The 25522-nt window shown below is 46.2% G+C and overlaps 2 protein-coding genes across 4 annotated transcripts in view; one reads left to right on the top strand and one right to left on the bottom strand.

The window, feature by feature from the left end:
* Positions 1-1807: 1807 nt before the first annotated feature.
* Positions 1808-16086, bottom strand: POLR3C (RNA polymerase III subunit C). 2 transcript variants are annotated; one of them, XM_083417363.1, is made up of 15 exons: positions 15903-16086; positions 14980-15153; positions 14341-14596; positions 14057-14242; positions 13431-13519; positions 12335-12439; positions 10859-10951; positions 9134-9214; positions 8944-8995; positions 7768-7828; positions 5666-5816; positions 3949-4050; positions 3794-3843; positions 3287-3436; positions 1808-2066 (listed from the first exon to the last, which is right to left on the bottom strand). In XM_083417363.1, the coding sequence occupies exons 2-15, from the start codon at positions 15124-15126 to the stop codon at positions 1988-1990; spliced, it is 1602 nt and encodes a 533-aa protein (XP_083273489.1). In that variant the 5' UTR covers positions 15127-15153; positions 15903-16086; the 3' UTR covers positions 1808-1987. The 2 variants fall into 2 exon arrangements, with proteins under 2 accessions (XP_083273489.1, XP_083273488.1); XM_083417362.1 differs by having other exon boundaries at positions 15645-16038.
* A 37-nt stretch (positions 16087-16123) lies between these two features.
* Positions 16124-25522, top strand: part of RNF115 (ring finger protein 115) — a 36241-nt gene continuing 26842 nt past the window's right edge. Inside the window, exons 1-2 of one of the 2 annotated variants that reach the window (XM_083417420.1) lie at positions 16310-16413; positions 20235-20352. In XM_083417420.1, coding sequence (XP_083273546.1) covers positions 20260-20352 — 93 coding nt within the window. In that variant the 5' untranslated portion in view covers positions 16310-16413; positions 20235-20259. Of the gene's footprint in view, positions 16414-20234; positions 20353-25522 lie in introns of both variants that reach the window. The other variant, XM_083417419.1, reaches the window with a different exon arrangement.

Below are 25522 nucleotides of genomic sequence, written 5' to 3'. Positions count from 1 at the left end.
ACTATCATTGGATCCAACCCAGTGGGGCCAAGCAAGCGTGAAATTGTAATAGGACAATTCAAATACAGCTGCACTAATGTATCTACACAGCATGCCTTTAAAGCACATTCAGTGCATGTTTAAAGCACATGACCCAAGGAATCCTGGGAGCTTTAGTTTCCCCACCAGAGAGCCAGGATTCCAAGCACCTGTAACAGACTACAGTTCCCAGGATTCTTTGGGGGAAACCACGTACGTTAAATGTGCACTAGATGTGCTTTTAATGTATGGTTTGGGTATGCCCACAGTGATCAACCTCGGATGACACTTACACCAGTTGCTGCTGTTGTGATTGGCCATGGTTTTTTATTTGCATATATTTACATTTCAATGGAATTGCCAGACTGTCCTGCTTGCATTTCATAGCTCTTTACAACACATATACATATACAGACTACCTGTTATCAGAGGATAGTACTTCACACACCTGACGAAGAGGACTCTAGCTCACAAAAGCTTGTGTCAGAACAAATATTGGTGGAATCTCTGAGGTACAAGACTTTGGTCACATTTATACCATACATTTAAAGGGCTATGAGACCGCCTGAAACAGTCATGGCTTCCCCCCAAGAATGCTGGGAGCTGTAATCTATTAACGGTGCTGTGATGGGTGAAAGCCATTGGAATTAGCACAGAGCTTGCTGGCACTGAAGTCCTTTTGGAAATCGCCTCTGATCCTGCTTGTACAGGCCTGTCACTGATTCATAGGCTTGTGACACAGGTGGAACACCAGACAATGAGACTTGCAAGGAAATGACATCCTCTTCAAGTAGGAATTTACAAAGAGGCTTCTGGTGCATGAGCTAGCTCCACCCTAGACATAGGCCAACAGGCTGACCACCAGCACCCCTAAGCCAACAGCTGACAGCAATGTGAAGGGCCTTAGGCACACCTGAATCTATGTATGTAGGGCACCCTTGGTGGGGCCGCAAGTCCTGGTCAACCAGCATCTATGTCCCTAGGGTGGGTGAGACAATGTTACTGTAGCACCTCTGTGAGTTTGTCTCAATGCTGGTGGGTCTTTAGCAATAGATGGGCCCTTGTACAGTTGTGAGTGTGAGTGTGATAAGCTTATTGGGGTTTGGAAAAACATTTCTGAGGTTGTCTCCTAATATTATTGGTCAAATCATTGAACCCAAACCATGTCATTGGGTGCCGATCTAGCCCCTCCCCTTATACATAAGGACCCAACTGCCATGCTGTTTACCACTGCCCATTTAGAGATCACCTCCTGTTGGAAAGACCCCAAAGGTTCATCTATGACAGGATTACAAGTTTGGGATCTAGCTCTTTCTGAACATTTAGCGCAGCATAGAAGTGTCATTCAAAGCCAAACCAAACACAATCATTTTGACAAGATCTGGTTCCTGTATATAAGCTATGTAAATATAAGTGATGTTGATGTCAGACCTCCTGCCACTTATGGAGAGGCTATGTTCGAGAATTGAAGCTCTGGAAATGCATTCAGTGATTCAGTTATTTGAGTGCCCCTGCTCAATTTTCTAGTGGGGCCCACCACACTGGCAGAACACTGTGACAAGTCTACCCACCTTTCTATGTCCCTCTATGGGAGGGACAAAATACTTAGTCCTGTTTTACAGCAATCTTGAAGTCTTATATTTGTGAAGACTGAGGCCCAGCGGTTCCTTCTGAACTGGAAGATGGTGGAAGAGGGAAGCTGCTCTCTAGGCAAGGCTATGTTTTAGAACGATCCTTTCACACCCAAATATGCATTCTTCCCCTTAACACTTCCCAACCAGTCTACGTCAACAGGTTTGTCTTTTTATTTCCTTTCGTAAAAAATTGACATAAATAGAGTCACAAGCAGTGGTTGAAGCACACCCAACACTCAGTGTCCATTAGCCCTGCTTGTGATGGGGAGACAGAATTGCTCCTTAGGGAGGAGGAAGACAGCCCCTCTCCGTTGCCTTGTAGTCACTGGGGGTGTTCAGCTCTTGATGGTGCTGTTGATATAGGATTCCAAAATGAATATGGTCTCATCCACTTGGTTCTCACTTGCATCAATCCTTTGTTAAAAGGGGAGAAATATGAATATATATATTATTCCGGCTACATTATATGTCAGTTTTGATTACTCAGTTAAGAATATGTTAATAAACTAAACATGGTCCTTGATTAAAACCAGTTAACAACTAAACTTTTTTTTAAAAAAAAAATACAGTGGTGCCTCGCAGGACAAAAAGAATCCGTTCCGTGAGTCTCTTCGTCTAGCAGTTTTTTCGTCTTGCGAAGCAACCCCATTAGCGGATTAGCGCTATTAGCGGCTATTAAAAGCTTAAGGGATTAGCGGATTAGCTGCTAAAAGGCTATTAGCATCTTAGTGCCTTAGAAAAAGGGGGTGGGGAGCGGAAAAAAATCGCAGCAACTCGCAAGACATTTTCGTCTTGCGAAGCAAGCCCATAGGAAATTCGTTTTGCGAAGCACCTCCAAAACGGAAAACCCTTTCGTCTAGTGGGTTTTCCGTCTTGCGAGGCATTCGTCTTGCGGGGCACCACTGTACAAGTATTGTGAAAACTGCAGATGGCAAATGACATTTTAGAAGTGGTCTATTCTCATCTGTGTGAGAAAGAGAGAGAAGGTGGGGAGTGCTTCCTTTACCCTGATGGCTGCTGTGACATTTGAGTATCACTTTTACTAACAAAAGTAATCAGGTGACAATCTTGATCTTATATGTCAGATACACACAGGGAGGGGTGTGTGAGAGAAAACATTTAAGCATCCCCAAGAAGCAATTTGATAGGGCTTTGTGAATAAATCCACATTATTAGCCCTGTGGTGTGGTTTAAAAAGAAAAAAGTAGACACGCTCACTCTATCAAAATTTATGGAAGTCATTCCACCAGATGTCCTGGCCACAGAAGTGACCCCTTAAATACAACAGAGGTCATGCACTCTGATTTGGGCCTGGCCTACGAAGGCAGCACAAGAACCACCTGTCTGGGTGGGTTGACTGAGGGTGTGTTTACCCTCCAAATTTCCTCTTTCCTGTAGTGTCCAATCAGCAGCTTCTGAAAAGCCCACAAGGAAGGCATAAAGGCAACAGCCCTTCCCACCTTTCCATGTGTCCCTCAGCAACAGGTATTGAGGGGCACACTCTGAGCACGGAGGATCTGCTGAGCAGCCCCCTGTCCAGAACGCTGTAGTCAGATCCTGCACTGAGCAAATGGCTTGGACTTGATGACGTCCAAAGTCCCTTCTCTGATCCCCACCATCTGCTCCTCACTTACTTGTTGACGTTGTGCTTGAGGCTCTCCAGCTGCTGCCGTTCAGGGGCTGTGATCATTTCCTCGATCTCCTGCAGCTGTGCCTCCTCTGCCCCTGAGGCCTGTATTGAGGCGAGGATGGCCTCCACCCGCTGGGATTTTTCCAGCAGACGCCTGGCACAGGACAGAAGCCACGGGTCAGACAGAACCACACCACTTCAGTTTAAGGCTGGCCAAAGATGGGGCAAGGCCCGAGCAGAGAATCAAGACTCCTTCACAAGGGAGAATTCATGTAGTCCTTCTGGGGTGAGCCCCATTGAGACAAACTCACATAGAAGAATTGGGGGTCAGCTCTGCAAGTTTCCCACTTTTAAAGACCTTTGAAAATCAGAGATTTGCAACCTGTCACACAGCACCACAAAGCTGTGACGGCAGTGATGAACAGAGGAAGAGCGACCCTGCAGAGGTGGATCTTGAGGGCTCCAACTTCTTGCCCTAACCACCCTCCTCCCCCCAGGACAGCTCACTCACCGGTTCTCCTTAGTCTCATGCAGGCGTCTTTCTATGAGGTTGGCCACGCTCTGGAAGGGAGGAGGAAGAGAAAAGGGCTATTGCAATCCAATTTCTCCTGGCAGATTTTTTTTTAAAAAAGGAAAGCGAGGGCAGTGAAGCCACAGGACACGTACCTTGTAACAGCGGTGGAGCAGCATCCGTGCAGATGAGAGCCTGTTCACTGTATATAGGTAGAAAGTGCGGGAAGGGGCATGATCGGGGGTCTTGGGGATCTCCTATTTTTGAATGAGAGAACACCCACTATGTTTGCTTAATAATGAAAAGAGAACTGGAATGCTGACTTATTTATATACCTCTACAGTGGTACCTCCGGTTGTGGACGGGATCCCTTTGGGAGGTCCGGCCGGATCCCGAGGTTTTCACAACCGGAGAGACCGCTTCTGTGCATGCACGTGTGGCAAAAACCCGGAAATATACTTCCGGGTTTGTCGCTTACATATCCCAAAGTTTACGTAACCAGAGGGATACGTAAGCAGAGGTACGACTGTAATTCATAACTAAAACATCAAAGTGGTTCACAAGAACAGTACATGAAACCATATGAACTTAAAATAAAAAAGTTGTCAAGGAAATAAACAACTATCTGACTTTTAGAAGACATATGAAGGGAGTCCTGTTTAGGGAAGTTGTTAATGTTTGATGTTTTATTCTGTTTTTCATCTGTTGGGAGCCGCCCAGAGTGGCTGGGTAAACCAGCCGGATGGGTGGGGTATAAATAATAAATTTATTATTATTTTTTATTATTATTATATTGCAGGTGGGGGGAGTGAAGCTGAGAAAGAGCATGTTCAGTGGTAGTGATGGGATTTGAGACCAATGATTCCTGATTTGCAATGCAGTCCCTTAGCCACTGGGTGGCCACTGTGAGAACAGGATGCAGGACTAGGTGGGCCACTGGTCGAATCTAGCAGGCTCTTCTTCTGTTGCTTATTTATTTAATGCATTTACGGTATGTCCTGCCTTTCTCCCAAGCTGGGATTCAAGGCGGCATCCTTATAACACCTTTATAATATACAACGCAATAAAAACAAACCAGTTGAAAGCAAGTTTCACATGAAAACACATGAAAAACACATTTAAGCCTAGCATTAAAATGCAGTTTGCCCAAAGACAGCCCAGTGGTCAGCATCACCTGCACCTTGGTTTCCAAAGGCCAATCTAAACAAGGTCTTAACCTTCCAGCAGTAGGCTAACAAGGAGGGAGCCAGTCTAGCCTCTCTTGGGAGGGAATCCTGCCATCTGGGAGCGGCCACAGCAAAGGCTTTCTCTCATGTCATCACCAACTTTGCCTCTGATGTTGATGCTCAAGCACACTACTTTCAACTTTTCTATATAGGAATCTATGGAGCCTTTCAGTGGAATAGGGGCCATAGACAAGGGGCCAAGGTGTGGGTGTACTAACTACACCTCTTTCCCGGCTCCCTTGCCCTTCGTAATGCTTGCGTCTGAGTTTTTGTCCCCATAAAATTCCATGGGAAGCACTGAGAACTGGTTTTGCTCCAACCTGTAGAACCCCACCCCTTAATCAGCGCAGCCCTGTGACACGTCTGGTTTCTTGATGATGCTAGAGTGTGACGGAACCTCAGGAACTGGTTTTCACGCTGATGAAAATAGCACACTGGGAGTTGAGAATGGTATGCACAGGAGTTGCAATCTTGCAAAGAATTCTGCTTCCACCTTATTTCCTCAGGGCCTGGATAGTTCACAGTGCTCATCTTGACTTGCATCCAAGCAGCTCAGGTCTTCCATGGAACTTTGGTTTTGCATAATTTATTTTTCAGACCTAGATTATTCAGGACAGCCCCCCCCCCCCCCCGCAAAGGAGCATACCTGCAGGGCTACAAAGTTAGTTGACAGCATTTTGTACATCATTTCCTTTGCTTCCTTGGCAGGGATCATTGCAAAGTCTTCTATTTGCTTCTGTTCCAGATGCTTCTTCCTCAGGAGCAGGCGGAAGATGCGAGCGCAACGAGACCCGAATCTAGATCAGAGAAATAAAATGGCTTAGCAGGCTGGTTTTTTGCACTCTCTGAATGCATCATGCTATGCAGCATCAGTCTTCTCAGTTTGGCTTCTAACTGATTGGTGCAGGGAGTCCAAAACATCTGGAGGGTACCGTTGTCAAAGGCTGAAAGACGTGTAGAGCTCTAACTGCGCCTAGTTTATTCCATCATTGGGACTCAATGGCTATAAGCACTTCAAGGTATTGCAGTGGTACCTCAGGTTACATACGCTTCAGGTTACAGACTCCGCTAACCCAGAAATATTACCTCGGGTTAAGAACTTTGCTTAAGGATGAGAACAGAAATCGTGCTCCAGTGGTGCAGCAGCAGGAGGCCCCATTAGCTAAAGTGGTGCTTCAGGTTAAGAACAGTTTCAGGTTAAGAACAGACCTCCAGAACAAATTAAGTGCTTAACCTGAGGTACTACTGTACTGAGATACAAAGAGCTCAGAATGATTTTCTTTACTAGAAAAGAAATAAGCAGTTTATTCAAAACTATGTTTTCTCTACTAGGAAAGCATTAAGATAAAAGATCAACAAATTCAGTACAGTCCACAGTTAGCATTGCTGTCATTCTTTGACAGCCTGGTCTGTGCTCTGCTTATCAACATTTTTATGGTTGCTGCTTGACATTGGAAAACTGTCCTTGAGTTATCATCAACCAGATGGTCTACAAATGTATGGCAAACAGGCTTGGCTGAGAAGCTAATGTAAAACACTGAAAGAAAATAGAAAACAGACAAGACAATTTTGATGCCACCATCAACACATAGGAAACCTAGGGAGACATTCTGTTAATTAAAAAACGAGTCTTTTTATTGTAAGTCAATGTAAAAACATGTACTAAGTTTATATGGTTTGTTTGCATGTAAAGGAAAAAACCAACAACAACTCAAGGACCTGTTTACCTGTGAGATCGCTGTACCCCATGTATGCCCACATGACCGCCTTGGTCTGTGAAACTAGCACCATTATAAAGGTAAAGGGACCCCTGACCATTAGGTCCAGTCGTGACCAACTCTGGGGTTGCGGCACTCATCTCGCTTTATTGGCCGAGGGAGCCGGTGTTTGTCCACAGACAGCTTCCGGGTCATGTGGCCAGCATGACTAAGCCACTTCTGGTGAACCAGAGCAGCACACGGAAACGCCGTTTATCTTCCCGCCAGAGCGGCACCTATTTATCTACTTGCACTTTGATGTGCTTTCGAACTGCTAGGTTGGCAGGAACAGGGACCAAGCAACAGGAGCTCACCCCGTCGCGGGGATTCGAACCGCCAACCTTCTGATCGGCAAGTCCTGGCTCTGTGGTTTAACCCACAGCGCCACCCGTGCACCTATTATAGTTGCCACATAATACCATTCCTCATCTGTAAGAAATCAATCTTTTAGTGTGGCAGCACCCACTTTGGAACTCTCTGCCTATTGACATCAGGCAGGAAATTTCACTGTACTGTACTCTGTTTGGTGTCTGCCAAACTCATTTTTGTTTAGGCAAGCCTACCCAGAGATGCAGAATGTCATGTGCATTTTAGTCTGTTTTCATCTTACTGTTTTTTAATTATTTTTTGATTATTTTAAATCGTCATTTTTAAACTGTTTTTACTGATAAGCTTATTCTTTTCGTAAACTGCCTCAACCTTGCTTTAAAACAATCAATCTGTATATAATTCTTATGAAACAAATGAACGTGAAGTTTTGGTTGCACCCTGCTGGCAGGAGGAAATAGCACTTTGCTTTCACCACGGCCACTAAAGATGTCTGCAGCAGGCACAAGGAGCCGGCCTCTTGTTACATTTCTGGCTTGAGGCAGGCCTGCATGCAAGATAACACTGCAAATACATTAAGCCAATGAGCTCTGACATGCCTGATATCTTGACTCAAAGCAAGTTTTCAACTCCTGCATCTCCAAACAGGCAGGCTCCCCATTACCTTTCCTGAACTATTGATTCCAGCGTTGCGGTGGCCAGAGACGCCAGGGCCTTATGAAGGTCTGTTTGAGGGAAGGTTAGGGAAAAATGTCAGGGAGAGTTCCATTTTGGTACGCACCAAGTGGTTTGCCCCTCACCTCCTTCTAACCAACTGACGGGAGTTTCAGTTTGGGTGGTTAACTTGGGAGGCACCTTCTAGGCTTTCCAATGATGTGAAGACACATCAGGGCCTTCTGCTAACCTGCAAGATTCAGGACAGATAAAGGAAAAGTCCATCTTCATGCAGCAAATGGTTAAACTATGGCTCCCCCAGGAGGCAATGATGGCCACTGACTTGGATGGGCAAATTCATAGAGGACAACAAGGCCATCAATGGCTACAAGCCAAAATGGCCAGAGACAGTGATGCTCCATCCAGTGGCCAACCAGATGCCTGTGGGAAACCTGCAAGCAGGACCTGAGCCCAAGAGCACACTCTCCTCTTGCCGTTTCCAGCAACTCTTATTCAGAAGCATTGCTGCCTCTGACCACGCAGGCCCAGCTTGTTTTGCCCCTGGCCATTTTCTCTCAGTTTTTCTCTTTGGATAAACTGATCCCTGATCAACTGAGTGAGAAAATGTGGGGTAGGGAGAAGAGAAGAGCAGAGAACCAACCTTTCCCTTGGTTCTTTCCTCACTTGAGAGGACATTGGCTGCTCCAAGGTCTAGGCTGTAACAGGTTCCTTAAGATTCACCAGTCCCTCTTTAAGAGACATGAGAGAAGCATCTCTTTAAGGCATTCGGTGGCTGAGGTGAAGAACAGGTGGGCTGTGCAGGGTCCAAGGATTGGTTGCTCTTTGCCCTAGTGCCACAGTTGGGATCAGCACTGTGAAGGAGCTCCTGTGGGCTGCTTTGGCTCCTGCCCCCCCCCTACCTGTTCTCTCTTCCTCTGGGCCCCACAATCCATTTGCTAGGTAAGTGAGCTGCTATCTCTGGCTTCTGCTGCATCTCCCCCAGGTTGGCTGAGCTGAGCCCGTGTGGCAGCTGGAACCCCACAATGGGCGGGCTGGAATGTGCTCTTCATGTACCCAAGTACACGTGTTCAGCATAGAAGTGCAGGCACACCCTCCTAACAACTAGCACAGCTTGCCCTCAAACACGAAACCAGTCCTCCTGATACAACCAAGTGAAAAAGGATACTGATGACGTACATTCCTCCGCCACTCTCCCCCGACTTGCCAACAAACTCCAGCTATGGGGAGATTAAAGGATTGAACCAGACAAGGTTTTATTATCAGAAAAAGGAAGTCAAAAAGAAAAGAAAAAGAGCATGCCATTTCAAAGGCATTGTTCGAAATGAGAATAATAATCCAGAAGAGGACTTTCTTACCGGATCATCTGCTAATAGAGTGAGGTACTGATCGAGAATCTGTTTGGAGATGTTGTAACCAGCTGGAAGCGACCGGAATATCTAAAAAAAAACAAATCAGAAGTCCAGTGTTGTATATATCCTGTGACTTCTTACAGACTTTAAGCTACTGCTGAACATAACCAGAGAGCGGGTGACCTACAAGAGGTTCTTTACAGAACAACGTATTTTAATGAATAGTGTGGTTTCCATTTATAACCTTCATAACCAACAAAAGTGTATTACACAAACCTGAAATGACTCATGTTAGCTATAGAGGGGATATTTGCCTTCCCTTTGAAGGATTCTCCTCTTGCCTGGCCTAGACACGTTTCAGACTGTCCCCTTCCCTAACCAATTGATTTGTTCTTGTTGCTGATGGCTCCTGATCTGATGTAAGTTCTGATGAAACTCTGACCCATCTCTCCATAATTATTTCTTAATATTGATATAGAACCTCTGTATTGAACTCTGTCACAGTTATAGTTATGGTTTTAAAGTCTCTTTTTATTTGATCTATACATTTTATATTTACTTTTTTCGGCTTTATTTTCTAAACCTATATATGTATATATAAACAGTGTGCATAAATATACAGCCATTAATCTATAATACCATTATTCTAGAACTAATAGTATAGTAAGTCCTATGAAAACCGGTGGAAAGCGTGGAGTATATTTAGCCTGGAAAAAATTAAAGGGGGGGACGGGACAGGACAATGACATGATACCAGCCTTGAAATATCTGAAGGGCTGTCATGTTGTTGGTGGAGCAGGCTAGCTCTTTGATACTTCAAAGGGAAAAATGAGAAATAGAGCCAGGAACTGAAGGGAAGCAGATTTTGACAAAATCTCCTAACAGTAAGAGCTATCAGGCAAGACAACAGCCTTTCTTGGGAGGCACAGGCTCTGTGCTGCTGGGTTGTTGTTTTTAAGCAGAAGCTGGGCAGCCATCTGCCAGGTGTGAAGTTGCTGGAAGATCCCATCACTGAGCAGAGGGTTAGGCTAGATTACCTCCCCAAGGTCATCTTCCAGCTCTACGATTACATAAAACGAAGAAAGAAATGCCAAACAACTCACAAAAGCTCTCTCCTGCTCTCTCTTAATGTTTTGTGGGGCATAATCTGTTGTTCTTTTGGCAGGAAAATGAATGCATTATATCCTTTTGAGATGTTAAGATTCAGTACGATTTGTATTGTATTTGCGCTGATATGTTTGCATTTGCATTTGTACTTTTTTATGAGCTGTCCTGGGGGCCTTTTTTTGGCTGAAAGATGGCATATAAATAAATAACAATATCACATACCAAGGCAAGCCATGTGCCCCTGGCAAAAACGAGCCATCCCCTCTCTAGTAGCTACTCCGACCTGGGGAAAGGACAGCAATGTAATCCTGACTGAACCCCCAGGCACGGCAGGCATGAGCCACTCTATTAGAGGGGTTTATTACAGGGGGTCAGTGACCTCTTTAGGCCAAGGGCTGCCTTGCCTCTGGTGCCATCCTTCCAGGAACTGCACACCAATGGTGGGAGGGACCCAAATGAAAGTGGGTGTGGCAAAAAGGGATCAAGGGGTCAGAGCTGGAAGGCAGGGCCACCCCACAAGTACACAGAGCACACATGCCCACACACTCCACACGTACAGTGAACACGTGCCTTACACACATGCTTTCATACACATGTGTCAACAAGTCCCAAGTAGCTGCTCACCTCGTTGGAAGACAGGGGCATGGTGTACGGCGCGTTGGAAGAGGTTGTGACTTCACTCATTCGCAGCATCGTCCGCACAATTTCACTGCTGGTCTGTCGGAAAGAGAGGAGACAGAGGCAGAACTCTTAGGGAAGTCCTTGTTTTGTGCACAGACTGTAAAATGTAGGTGGGAGCTTGCATGATTAAAAAGCTCTGCCATACCAAAAGTAAGTAATAAATCCCTGCACGTAGAAAACTAGTATGCCAAGGAAAAGGGAAAAGCTAAAACTCTTCTTTGATAAACTAAAAACTGGCCAGGGGAGGAAATGCCAAAGCAGAGGAAACAGCCTCCAGTAAGAACGTAAGGACTTACTGTATGACAAGCCTGCTGGATGAGCCCAATGGCCCTTCCAGTCCAGCATGCTGTTCTCATGGTGGCCACCCAGATGCCTCCATGAGAAAATCCACAAGCAGGACCCGTGTACAAGAGCTCTCTCCCCTACTGTGGTTTCCAGCAATGGGTATTCAGGAGTATTACTGCCTCCGAGTATTGAGGCAGAGAATAACCATCATGGCTAGTTGTCATTGATAGCCCTTTCCTCCATGAATTTTTCTAATCCTCTTTTAAAGCCATCCAATGGCCACGACTGCCTCCTGTGTGGGCAAGTTGTACAGCAGGGGGCCGGTACACTGTCCCTCAGACCTTGTGGGGGCCCGGACTATATTGGGGGAGGGGGAGAATGAATGAGGGACGACGAGTGGCACATGAAAGGGCTTCAGAGAGGGCCTGCTTTAAATAGCGGCCATTCGAGAGGGGCACTCAGCCAACCGCGGCTCCTGTGTCTTGCAAGCGGCAGGGGCTGGTGGCACGATGAGCGGCACACGACTCCGGAGAGGGGCTGGCACCAACAAAGCCCAGCCCCCTTCCTCCTCTAGGCAGGGCAAGGAGAAGCAGGTATGAGGGAGAGGGAAAAAGCATGCGCAATGGCAATCCACGAGGCGATTCCCGGACCGTCCGCAGGCCGGATTTAGAAGGCAATTGGGCCTAATCTGGCCCGCGGGCCTTAGTTTGCTGACCCATGTTCTACAATTTAACTATGTGCCACATTAAGAAGTGTTTTCTTTTATCTGCCCTGAAACTTCCAACATTCGGCTTCACTGGATGCCCACAAGTTCTGGTTTTATGCAAGAGGGTGTATAACTTTTCTCTGTCCACTTTCTCCATGCCATGCATAATTTTATAAACTTCTATCAGGTCTCCTCTTACTCGCCTGTTCTCTAAACGAAAAATTCTCCAATGCTACAACCTTTCTTCATAGAAGGGTCACTCTATCCCCTTCATCATTTTGGCTGCCCGTTTCTGAAACTTTTCTATCTCTAGAATATCCTTTCTGAGGTGGGGCAACCAGAACTATAACACAGTATCCCAAATGTGGCCACACCACATATTAGTCTAATGACATAGACCCCACCCCCCAAGAAGGAAAGCAACACACCTGGTCCATTCTGTTGGCCACAGCGCTGACAATGGCTTGATCTCGGAAGTGCTGGTGGAAACGGTCAATGTTGACTTGCCAGTAGATTCCATCATCTGATGGAGACTGAGAAGTGTTGGTTGGGAGAAAGCGGGAAGCAGGTGTTACCCTGTGTATCAAATTGCACTACTGGGTGTGCTACTTGTACCCCTAGGATACTCCAACCAAAATTCTGTCACCACAAGCACTAAATCCTGCAACTTGCATATATTATGCTAATAGAGCAAGTGTGCACAAACTTCATTTGCATGATTTATTTTGCTTTAAAAACAAGTAAATCCACAATTCCTTTCGCTGCACTGGGAGGGAAAAATCATGTTGGCTGCTTCCTCTATGGCTTCAGGAGACGAAGCCCACATGCCATTGAGCTGATCTGCACAGCTATAATGACCAGCAAGACAAGACTTGGGGTGGGGGTGGGGAGAGATAAAGAAATAAATGAAATAACCAGGACAACTGCAGTACACCTTCGGTGCTAAAGGTAATAAAACCAAGGGTTGCAACCAATGATAGTCCTACTTTGAGTAGATACATTAATGAACATGAGTAACTTAGGTCCATTATTCTCAATAGGTCTATTCTGAATTGAACAATTGATTACAACCTCAAATGCTGTTACAGTTACTCTTAATTTACATGGGGCACACCCTGCCACAAAATCAAGCCTTATCATGCCCTAAACGTGGGTAGGATCTACCCTCCAACTACTGCCAAGGCACCACACGTCCACACCCCCCCCCCCCCCCCCGTTCTGCCTCACAATATATATTAAGACTGCTCACCTCCTCCAAACCCATCATTTAGATATTACAGTCAGTAGAGCACGAGGCTCTTAATTTCAGGGTCGTGGGCTTGAGCCCCATATTTGGCTAAAGATTCCTACATTGCAAGGGGTTGGACTAGGTGACCCTCGTGGTCCTTTCCAACTCTACAATTCTATGATGCTATGATTAAAACCAATGGGAGATTTGCTCTTCCTTTCAAGGTGATGGAGAAAGCTAAATTTCCAGTACCCGTTCACGAAGGGATGCACTACCCAGCTCAGCGGCCTCTTTACCTCATTGCTGTCTGCCTCCTGCTTTTGTCGTTTTGCTTTGCGTTCTCCATTGTCTTGCCCGTTGTCGGAGTGCCTCCTCTTCCCCTTCCCTGATGGCCAAAAGAAAGGTCTGCACTTTGAGTAGCAATAAGGGTGCAGTCTGCCGAAGCCCACCTTTTTATAGCTGCTCAGCCCTCAGCTTCCATCAATGATCATGCTTTGTAAGCATGATACGCTATCTATTTCTCTCAGGGCAAATCCACAGACGTTTTCATATGATTTAACAATCAAACCATTATCATTGGGAACCCAAGAATTGTGGTTTGAAAGGGTGTGAGGAGAGAAAAGCAAGGACAAACACTTTTCAGCATCACAAGCTACAACTCCCAAGGGTTTCTTTTTGGGTGGCGGCGGCAAGGGGATGAGTTAAGATTGCATAAAACCAACTGTAGACAGGACCACCATTTCCTTTCTCTCCTGAAACCACCTGAAATGAGCTTTGCTGAGCCTAGACATCTTTGCTGTTTAGGAAAATAGCTTTGAGACATTGCTTACCAGTTGCCAGCCAATGCTGCACATCATCTATGACGATGCAGTTTTACAAGGATTAACGAAATGATCATGGGGCCTCCGAGTTGTTTCCTCACCTATGAGATTCAGTTTTGGAACCACATACATATCCTTTTCGTTAAGCTGCAATGTGGGCACAGGAGGAGGTGGGCCATCAGAAGGCTCTGGACCTTCAGGGACTGATGGGCATCTCTGAACAAAGTGGGTGTCTGCCAGGCGTACAAACGTGCTCGAGACTTCACTGTACTCCATTGTTTTACCATCTGAAGAAAAGGAAACAAACCCTCGACTCAGATCTTAGTTCCAGGCTCCACCCAAAAGTGCTTTTCCAGGGCTGAGCCCCACCTTAAATTCAGCTCACCTTCCATTGTTTCTGTCAGCCGGTCAGCCACCTTCTTCACTGTGGCGCTCATGGACATCTTGCCATTGAGCAGCAGCTCCTCCACGATCAGCTCACCCGTGTCACTATAAAGGGTCTTGGCAGTGTAGATATAGCGGGGGTAGCGGAGGATCCGCAGCACTCGGCTGCACTGGGCTTCATACTCCACCAGGCCTCGCTTCTGCAGCTCATACGTCACCAAGTTGTGCTGGATCAGGACACAGAGTGCCTTCCGAACCTGTGCAGATGGGAGAAAAGCACGGTGTATATATGGAGATCTGCAGACTCTACCCAACCCCAGTCCAGAGCACAGCATTCAATTTTGAGCAAAACAGTGTGAAAAGGATTCAAAGAGTCAGAATGAACCTTATGGATCATCCAGAGAAATCCGTTGCCAGGAACAGCAGTATTTATAATGCACCCCTTTGCCCACTTACAACACCCCTCTGAGGTCGAAGAAGTTAACAGGCCTTAAGTCATGCAGGGACCTTCATGGCCAAGCAGGGATTTGAACCTGGGTCTCCCTGACTTAAGGCCAAAACTCTATGGTTTTCTAGTGCAAAGCCATTATTCATGTAACAGCCTTTCTTCTGCATCAGTGCCATCTACCACTACGCATACCTGGTCAAGTGACATCCCAGTGTCATGAGCTATCATCCGTAATGGCTGGCTACCCATGCGAATGAGGTGCGTCCCAATCTTTTCTACGATCTCACCAAAATGTTCAGAGAGCAAGAGGGAAGAGAGCTTGATTTCTGCCTGGGTCATCTTGCAGGAATATATCTGTCTGGCCCTCTGTAAGACAAGAATGTATCCACAGAAGTCAGCACAAGCACAAATGGACATTTTACTGTGGTCGTAATGGCTAGAGATGTGAAGGCAAGGATAAGATGAACAAAAGAATCCCCCCAGTCTCTGCATGGGGTATTAACATTTTTACAGCTAATCCACCATGAGAGCCAATATACACATTCAGCAGATTCAAGTACTAATGCTTTTCCTGAACTGTGTTGGAGGTAGGAAGTGGAGACTGCATGCTTGAACACCTCTTGTAGAAAATAAATCCCCTGCTCCTTTTAATCTTACATCCGCACAATGGTTTGGTTTTTTTTAATGCACCCCACACAAAACACCACACGTGGTGTTTTTACAGAATAGCAATGGGCGTCCGTGCTGAGAAGCTTACGATTGTGAATTTGACACAAGAGGAAAGGGCACGAGATCAAGGCGAGGGTTAAAGAAGGGGGAAATGCACATCCGGTTAAGTTTCACATTCTTGAAATTACCTGGTCTACCGTGTAATAATAACAACAAGGCATGTTCTTCCATATGCTTGGCCATTCCCTGATGAACCCAGGAGACCCCAGCTGACCCCCTATATCGACCCCGCCGCCTTGAACCAGAAAGACGACCAAGTCCAGCCGCTCCCTCCCCTGATGAACCCAGGAGTCCTGGCTCCCAGCTCTCCTCCTCCCTACGTGGTCCCCACCGACTCAACACCCCCGTGGCCGCGGATCCAAGAGTCCTCCCTCCCCTCTACCTACCCGAATGGACTCTCTTTACACCCGAGCCGGTAACCTTCGGGTCAGAGGGCGGCCCGTTTTCCCTACTCGACTAGGCCTCCGCTTCCCTTTCCATGGCGGCAACCATGGCAACCACGCTCCGCCGGACCCTTCGCTATGCCCGGGGAACCACATCCGGTACCCAGCAGTCCTGACGCCCCGCCCCCTTTTAAAAAAAACTTCTCCTAGGTTTCCGCTGCCAAGGCTTGGGAGGAGAAGGAGAAAGAGGGAAGTGAAGTGTGGAAGTGTGGCGGCTAGAGCGTCCCCTCGGCGATCCACAGTGTTCCGCTCTAGGCCTCGAGTCCTCCGTGTGGTCTGTGGCGGCGGAGCGTTGCTGGTTCAGGAGGACTGACGGCAGCGGCGACGACGACGACGGCGGCGGAGGGGGAGGGGAAGCAAAATGGCGGAGGCGTCGGCGGCTGCGGCGGCCGCCGTCTCCCAGCACCGCTTTTTCTGCCACAGCTGCAAGGGGGAAGTCAGCCCCAAACTGCCGGTAAGGGAGAGGCCGGGGCGGGTCTGTCTGAATATGCCCCCCTTCCCTGTCTTTGAAATAACCACAAGCGGGCGGGGTGGGGGGAGGGGAGAGAGTTAGGTTAATTCGAGAGGGGGTCCAGGACTCCAGGGTCCATTCTTGGGACGGGGTGGGGAGGTGACGTTGCTGAGGCCAGGATTCCTGGGTTCATCCTTTGAAAAGTGGGGTGGGGGGGAGGGAAGATTCAGGCCAGGACTCCTGAGTCCATCTTTTGGAGGGGGAGGGGGAAGGGATTTGAGGCCAGGACTTGTTGCTTTTCTTTCTGACTGGGGGGGTCTCTGGGTTCCTTGGGTCCTTTTCTCAGACTGATTGTGGAGCCTAAGGAGTTAACAACATGATCCTGTACCTTGTCATCTCAGGCCTAACCCTCATTGAATTCAACGAGACTAGACTCTGGGGGTCATGTTTATTCGATTTGCAGCATCTACGTAGTATGGTGGTTTTGTTTTTGTTTTTCTGAACAGAGTCTCAGTGTTCTCCTGCCACAATATGAAAGGGCAGGGATCTGATTGGAAGGGTGGGGGCGGGGACAGCAGAGAGAAGGCCCCGTCCTACTTCCATTCACCACCAGTAATAGGAATGGTAAGGGATTTTAGGTTTTGAACCCCATATGCAACTTGAATCCAAGTGAAGTGGGTGGTGGGGTTCAGACAGACCACAAGGTCCTATTATCCTTTGCTCTCAAATGTATTGTGTGAGGGTGGTAGTGGTGGTAATAGATTTGTTAATAGATTTGTTATTGCTGCTACTACTACAAAAGAGAATTGGCTTCTGTTCCTTCCCACCTTGACCAACACCAAGGTCTGGAGAAGGCAAAAGTGTATCTGGGGAACTTGTGCCCTGTGCTGAGGGTAGAGGGCAGAGGGAAATCAGGGCACAGACGACACTCAACTGTTAAGCCAAAATCACATATAGGCAAAACACATTGGGTTCAATGTTGGGTTCCTAGATGCCCACCCCCTTTTCACCTCCTTTTTATTTATTTATTTAAAAACTGCTGCGTGTATAAAGCTGAAGTGGCAGGTTACCTGCATTATGTTGCCCATATACAGAGTTCTGAGGCTGAAAGTATGGGTGGAGGCTGCAAGGAGTTGTAGGGTTTGCTCATAGCTGCACATCCCTTTCCCCCTTTCAGTGATCAGTTACTCGACAGTGCAAGCCAGGGAATGGGGTCATTTTTCCTCCTGCCTCCAATATTATTTTCCTTTCTAAAAGAGTCGTTGCGGAGTGCAACAGGAATGGTGTGTGAAACAAGGTGGAAAAAATCTGGAGTTCTCCTGGGTCTATAAATTGGGAGGCTGATGGAGAATGGTACGGGGCCATGGGTCCACCCACTGGAGCCAAGAGACAGAAGGGACCAATGTCAAGGTTTTGACTCCAATATAGGAAAGAACAGATATGGAAGCAAATGCAATTGCATTCCAACATCTTCTCAGTCCTCTTCAAAAGACAGGTAAACTATCTTGTGGGAAGCGGGATGAGGGAAAGGGAAAGAAAAGTGCAACTATATCTCTTCCTCTAGAGAAGAATAAGAAGAGAAAGCAAAACAGAACACTGTTTATCTTGCCCCATCACAAGGGCAAGAGGTAGGCAGGGTTGGAAAGTCCCAGGTATCTGGTTACACAGAGATCTAAAAAGTAGTGCCAGCACTTGGGCATTTTAAATTACCGGTAGTTCCCCCTCTTCTGAGAAGGCAAATGCCTTTTTTAAAAAAAGTAAATGCAAAAAAAGGTATACATCAAATTAAAAACCATTCCCTGATGAAGTCTTAGCTGTTCAGTTACAATATCCTCAAGCTTGGAATTTGGTGAGTGAATTTTTTAGCGTGGTTCTTGTATCTAGCCAACCTCTCAATCAGAATTGATGTTGTTCACTGATTTGATTTCCTGTGGTGATTGATAATTGCATGTAGGCAACCAGGCAATTCTCTATTCTTCCTTCTGGCCTGAAAAGGCTACTGATGCTCAAAGGTTAGATGGAAGGTGAAGAGTGCTTAGTGTGCAGCTGTGTTTAATCCAGAACTGGAGCCTGATCATTGTCTGCCTTCAAGCAAAATTAACACCCCTCTATGCTACTTTCAGAATGTAGCTGGGTCTTAACCAATATGTGACTGCCTCCTTATGCAAGGTGAAGAACAGCTGCTATTAGCAGTGGAGTCATTCCATTAATGCAGGATATCCATAGATGTGTTGCAGGTTATCTATAGCTGTGTCCTGGCTTCTGGGAGCGTGGTGGAGAGACAGCATGTGGGGTGTTCCTGTGAGCTTCTGTCTGCAGAATTGAGAGGCCAGCGCTTTGCTTTCCCAGTTGGCATGGTATGGGGGAGGAGGTGTCTAAACTCCTGTCTTGCAGGAAGATATTTAAAAGGTTGGCTTCAGTTTGGTAGAGTACAAACTTGTTTGGCTGTTTATTTGAAACATTTCTATGCCACATATGAAAAGAAATTTAATTGTGTTTTCCAAAAGTGAAATAATATTTAAACAATTTAAAATGGAGAAATTGGTATCACAGAGAACAGGGTAGAAGGGTACAGCGCTCCTGGGCAAGGAAAGCCCCCCAAACAATTAAGTGTCTTCTGAAGGTTATTCCAGAGGGTAGTCGGCACCATGGAGAAAACCGGCTTCTCTACTGCCTCCAGATAACACTTTTCAGGTCATGGCATTCTCATAAGGCCTTCTCTGATTATCTACCAGGCCTGTATAGAGGAAGGTAGGCATTTTAGCACAAGAGACTCTGTGAAATGTACTGCATCACTGATGCATGCTGTGGGACCATGTTACAGAGACCCGTCTGTTTTGGATGCTTCCTTGGCTGCTGGACTCAATAAGCCTTGGGTTTCTGCCAGCTGCTTTTGACTGTAAAAACACGATCATGCCTGGTACCCTATAGTATGCTGTCAGTGGACTGTGTTTGCCTTCATGGATCATGAGTTGTGCAGACATGTTCTATAAATAATGGCTGCCAATAGGTTCTCCCCCAAGCCTCTGCAATGCAAATGGGCAGAATGCAAGATTTTTATGTGGGTGTTTGACGCAGATGAATATGACCCTCCTTTCTGGGAGGATTGTAAACAGGGGGAGTTGCACTTCTTGGCAACCATTCTTAATAATCTCCTCCCTTGCACTGACAGGCCTGTCTGGCGGAATCCCTACAACTTCCACTGCAGGGGGTGTAAATGTGTGGTGGCTTGTCGTTCAACCCCCAATTGTGCCATCTGCAAGATGGAAACAGTGCCCAGAGTTGGAAAAATCCCAGAAACTTTGTTGCCCACACATTTGCTTCTGGAAGCTGCTGCCCACCCACCACATCCCAAGCATGATTGGCTCCTGAAAGTTTGTTGACAGCATCTACCACCATTGGCTGATAAACTCTTGGAATGTAGAATCTCTCCTACCCCCTCCCAATGCTTGCCTGTCTCGTTAGTAGCGGACTTTGTAAATTTGCACATAGGTCCATTTCTAATATGTTAAAGAAGGTGCTAGCCAGGCTTGACAAACCCCAGGCCACCTGTTCTTCCAGAAAATTTCCACACTCTACCTCTCAGACCCTTTGGAGGGTCAGGCAACCAGGAACATGATTCGGGCTCCAAAACGGCGGTTATTTGTGGCCTGGATCTGGAATGCTTTTTCAGGCCTGTGTTATGGGAAGGAAGATGCCAGTTCAGCAATCCAGGCAGCAACATCTGCCCTTCTGCCTTTGCTCTCGCTGGTCTTTTGACACCTGAGAAATGGTGCCCATGTCTCTGGGGAATTCTCATAAAGACAGTCCCTCTTTATTTCCAGGAGGAATTGTTTGTTTTCTGAAATTATGTTAGCCTGCTGGGATCATGCATCTGCTTTTCTCCTGCCCTCTGCACCATCAAGGACGAAGAGGCTCAAGGACTTCTTTTCAAAACGAAGTGTACGTGGCACCTCGGTCCTCTTGCTCTTGTTGCAGATATCGGCGCCAACGGGTTCTTAATCTGTAAGCAAGGAATCGGCTCTGAGAGAGGCTTTCTGACTGTATTTCTGATGGTGCTTTCAGAGATGGCAGAGCTTTTGCTTTCTAGACCCTTGCGTCTTGACTGTCTTGCTTGCCTAGGAGCGCTCTTGCTCTCCCTCCCACCTCCCCGATTTATGCTTGTCTCCCTTTTCTGCTGCTGACTTCGGCAGTTTTGCTGGGCTGTGTTTCAGCTGCCCTTTTGTTTCAGTGAAAAAATGCTGTCCCAAACCCCCTCATGCCTTGTGCTTTCCATAGCTGCAGTTCAGGATTTCCTGATGTCATTAATGCCTTTTTTTAATAGTGCAAGAATCTAAGCTGGGCTAATCTCTGCAACACAAGCTTTAAATTGTGCTAGTGGAAGCCATAACCTGAACATCTCAAAAGTTACTACTTGCATATAAATATATGCAAACCTGAATATCTCAAAAGTTGCGTATAAATATATGCAAACTTGTATACAGGTCACATAATGTGAGTGAGCTTGGTGGAACTTCCTTTTTTCGTAAGAGGATGTGTCTGCATATGCTTAAGGGCTGAGCTTAAACTAGCCATGCAGTTTACTTTAGTTATTACCACCAAAGCTCTGCACTTCTTATAGTTCTTTGGAGCTTCCCATAATACTGCACCACCCCCTGTGAGTCGTGTTTTGCATCCAAGGCTTGGATGAGAAATTACCAAGAAAGCTTTAGATTATTTTATTTTTTACAGTGCCCACTTGGGCTTCTTCCTCCCAAGCTCAAGCCCTTCTTTCACTCTTTAAATGGAAAATTGTGAACAGTAAACCTGAAGCTGGAGTTGAAACCTGAAAACAGAGTGTTTAGAAGTGGCTCTCAGACTGGCATGAAGAAGGAAGAACTACCTTGCATTCAGAACTCTCCTCTTGACAGTAGTCTTCAGAGCCTCAAAGGCAATTTGCTCAGTATATTTGGACAAATTCCCTCTTGACCTCAGTTCCCGTCTCTGTGAAATGGGGACATGAAAGACCTACTTCCCAAGGTGTGCTGAATGTGGGGGGTTGAACACGAGAATAACTTTCTGGACTAAATGAGAGCGAGGCCTGTGGCCACCTATTGGATCAACAACAGAGGCGATATTTGAAGTAGGCCATCTTTGCAGACAATCTCACACAGGCTGAGACAGAGTAGACCCAGGGCACCGTGAACTAACAAGGTCTCCTGCACGGAGCCCTTGGAAATCAATCAGAGATGCATGCAGGAGAACATCTATCAGTATTTGATTATGTTTGTCATGGGGCAGGGGAGAATGGTATTTGGAGAGAGTTTTTGGTGGGGGAGGGAACTCTGCCCAGCCCCAAATAATTGGGCATCAGTTCATTCCTCATTCCCTTCCCTTGAAAGAGTAATCTGCACAAGCAGTAATTTCTTTTTTTAAGAGAGAAAGCACAGCTGCTGCAGCTGCTTCAGTCGTTCCCGGGCCCTCCCTCTTCACAAAACTGCTGTGAGGTTCTGCTTTTCACTAAGTCATTTGGTTAGATCCACTTGTTCTGTTGCTCTCCTTGTTGGGGGATGGCTGAATGTGGGCTGGTGTGATTATGGAGCTCATGCACCAGGAGGCTGAATAGCTGCATTCTCTAGCTGCTGTTTTGAATCAGGCTGTCTGCTGCAGGTGTGTGCTGCATGCCAAGAAAGGGTGGGGGTTTTGGGGAGGGGGGCATTTTTAGATGTCTCATTCAAAACAGCACACTGGGGGTGCGGGGAGAACTCTGATACTGGCAACTAAGTCAATTTGTTGGAGGGGAAGTAAAATGGTGGTGAGAGGGAGCATCTTCCCAGTGAGGAAAAGATAAACAGATTGGTGCTTGCTAGCTTACTTAGGAAAAGGTTTGTATTTCCTGTTTCTCTCTCTAACAGGATTGTAAGCCCCTTGGGGCAGGGGCCTCTTTTGGTGCAAAAAGCAGGGGTAGTTAACAGGATACCCCCCAGATGTTGTGGACTGCATAAAAAGAGCCCTGCTGGATCAGGCCAAAGGGGGCCTATCTAGTCCAGCATTCTGTTCTCACAGTAGCCAACCATGTCCAGACCCAAACACTGCTCCCTACTGTGATTTCCAGAATCTGGTATTCAGAAGCACTACTGCCTCTGACTGTGGAGTCAGAGTATAATCATTGTGGCTAGTAGCCATTGCAGGTTTTTAGGCAGAGATTGGGTGGCCATCTGTCAGGAATTCTTTAGCTGCATTACATCAGTTAGACTAGATGACCCTTGGCGTCTCTTCCAACTCTACAGTTCCGTGTTTTCAGGTACAAAAAAGGTCTCTGCCTTCAAGAGCATACTGTCACATTTCTTTGTTGTTGTTGTTTCACAGTGTTGATTTGCAACCGTACAGGTAGGAAGAAATGGAAACGGTGAGGTGGCCACCAGTGGGATAATGTTTAACTTGTGAGAATCTAATGTTGTTGCTTTCACTTTTGCCTGCAAGAGGAAGCTAGGAACTAGAAATATGAATTTCCATTGAAAGCAAATCCCAGAGGGAGTAATCTTTTGCAGCAAGTGCAAAAGCAGTGCTGTGGTATAATTTAATGGCTCACAACCACAAATACTTAAGAAAGTGGCCATGTAATTGAGATACTTCTGAATTCTCAGGGTAAAGAATCTAGTTTTGGAAGACAGAGCCCAAATGCCCAAGCACCTTGACTTTCTCTGCATCCTCACTAGCAAACTAGTGGCTTTCACACTGTTTGGGGAATGGAGAGTGTTCTTTATGAGAAGATGCGTAATGGCAGGTGAGCTTCCCTAGATGTTGGCTTTCTCAGTGTGGCCATTCTCCCATTGCAGAGCACAGCTGTCTGTTGTTAACTGGTAACTTGCAGCATATTGCCAACATCAGTGACCTCTAGATATTTTCAGCTATTACTCCAGTTATCCCTGCTGGCTGGGATCGATGGGACTCACAGCCCCAAACATCTGGAGGGCATCAAGTTGGAGGGGTTCTTCAGCAGAACATTCGCTTTGTGAAGGTTATGCAGCTTTCAAAATAATTGCTTTAGAGCCCTGGAATATTATGGGATGAACCGCAAGTGGTGATGGTGTTCTCTTCCGCCGATTGTGGAGAGTCACCAGATACCTTTAAAGCAGGCGTCAGATGTCTCTTAGAAGCTGACTGGGTTTTGGTAACAGAATCGGTGACCCCCCCCCCAATAGATTATTCATGTCATTCCTGATGGCGGTCCTGGCATTGTGCAACGTGAACAGTTGTGTGTCAAGGGGTGTGAATACAACTCATTGAGCAGCATCACCACTGTGTTGTTGAGCCTGCAATGCGATATCCACTTGTGGTGGTGCCAATACAGCTGAAAGGCATGGTGGGTGAAATAAAGCGGTATGGGGGCTTCATTGTGTGACTGGACCCTGCTGATCATGTTATGACATTATGGGTTCTGATACATCAGTAATAGGTGACAGCAAGTTTAAACAGCTAGCTGCAGCTATAGGGTCACAAAGATGTGCTTCAGTATAGCATTTAATTCACCAGTTATAGGACTGATTGAAGTTTTGAGTGCACTTGGGGTTTAGTCTCATGCGATTATGGAGGCAGAGTGGGTGTTGCACCTGGTTGAGTAATTATAAGATAGTATTCTTTGCAAAGAAGCACAAATAGCTCCATAAATACAGTTAGTGGGCACCTTTGCTTAACCTCTGGGGAGGGATGGGCAACCTGTTGCCCTCCTAGTGCTGCTTGACTCCAATTCCCAGCATCCCTTGATTATTGTCTATGTTGGCTGGAGCAGCTGGGAGTTGTAGTCCAAAACATCTGGAGGGCACCAGGTTGGTGCAGGTTTCTCTAGGGCAGTGGTTCTCAACCTTGGGTCCCCAGATGTTTTTGGCCTACAACTCCCATGATCCCTAGATCACAGGATCAGTGGTCAGGGATGATGGGAGTTGTAGGCCAAAAACGTCTGGGGACCCAAGGTTGAGAAAGGCTGCTCTAGGGTATCAGCAAATTTTCCTGATGCAAATTACATATGCAAATATCCTCATTTGCATGAGAAAATTTCCCACATTTCCCCCCATTCAATTCCCCCCCAACCCCATATCACTGATCTTTTCCGTATCCCATACACACATTTTATCATTCTTTATTTTCCCTTTTACATATCCTGTAAAAGTGCCTCCATTGGATTTTTTCTCTCTCTTCCCCTCCATCCCAATCTTTAACATTTCTCATTTTCCCCAAATTTCATCTTCACAACAACCCCATTAGGCAAGTTAAGGCAAGGAGAAGCAACTGGCAAGGTTACAAGAAAGGGATTTTGTAGGTACTGTAAAGCTGGAAAAAGATCAAGCCAAAGGAGCAAGGGCTAGAACAACTCTTGTGGCGAAAACGTATGATGTTTGTGACATTTCATTTAGAAAAGGCAAGTAATGGGTTGGAGGTGGACATGACTGGTGTGGAGAAAGTGGATAGGCTTTTCTTGCAATATGTCAACCCAGTAATGAGTAGGGTTATCCAGTGAACCTAAACAGTGGGAGATCCTGGACTAACAAGAGGAAATGTCCTTCACACTGTACAACATTTCAACTGTGGAAACCACTTCTGAAAGATGTTGTGAATACCACCAACTTGGGAGGCTTTAAATGGAGATTACACAAATTAATGAACGCTCTGGCTATCAGTGGCTACTAGTCATATGGCTGTTAATCTGGTGATCCAGTTGCCATTAGTGCAGGCCATTCCAAATTCTGGCCGATCCACCAACATTCATTGGATTGCAAAAAACAAACCAACCAACACCAGACTTCTGATTGTAACCGAAATGATTCACTTGCTGTATATAGATAATTTTATAGTATTATTAAATGATATAAAATGGAGTTTCCATATAGAAACGTGAATTTAGAGGTGTTAATACAAAATAAAATATTTGAAAAGAGCAACTTGTACATGTTTAAATATAAAGTAACTTGGAGCAATTGGATATAACTTGCATATGAACTCATAAGTGGCATTGAGAAAGCAAGCAGTCATCATGAATAACAGAACTTCCAACTCCCTCCAGCCCATCTACAGTGGTACCTCGGGTTAAGTACTTAATTTGTTCTGGAGGTCCGTTCTTAACCTGAAACTGTTC

The sequence above is a fragment of the Podarcis tiliguerta genome (assembly GCF_965153285.1).
Source record: "Podarcis tiliguerta genome assembly, chromosome: 16".
Lineage (NCBI taxonomy): Eukaryota > Metazoa > Chordata > Lepidosauria > Squamata > Lacertidae > Podarcis > Podarcis tiliguerta.
The sequence above is the reverse complement of the archived record's forward strand: the minus strand, read 5'-3'. Positions and strand labels throughout refer to the sequence as shown.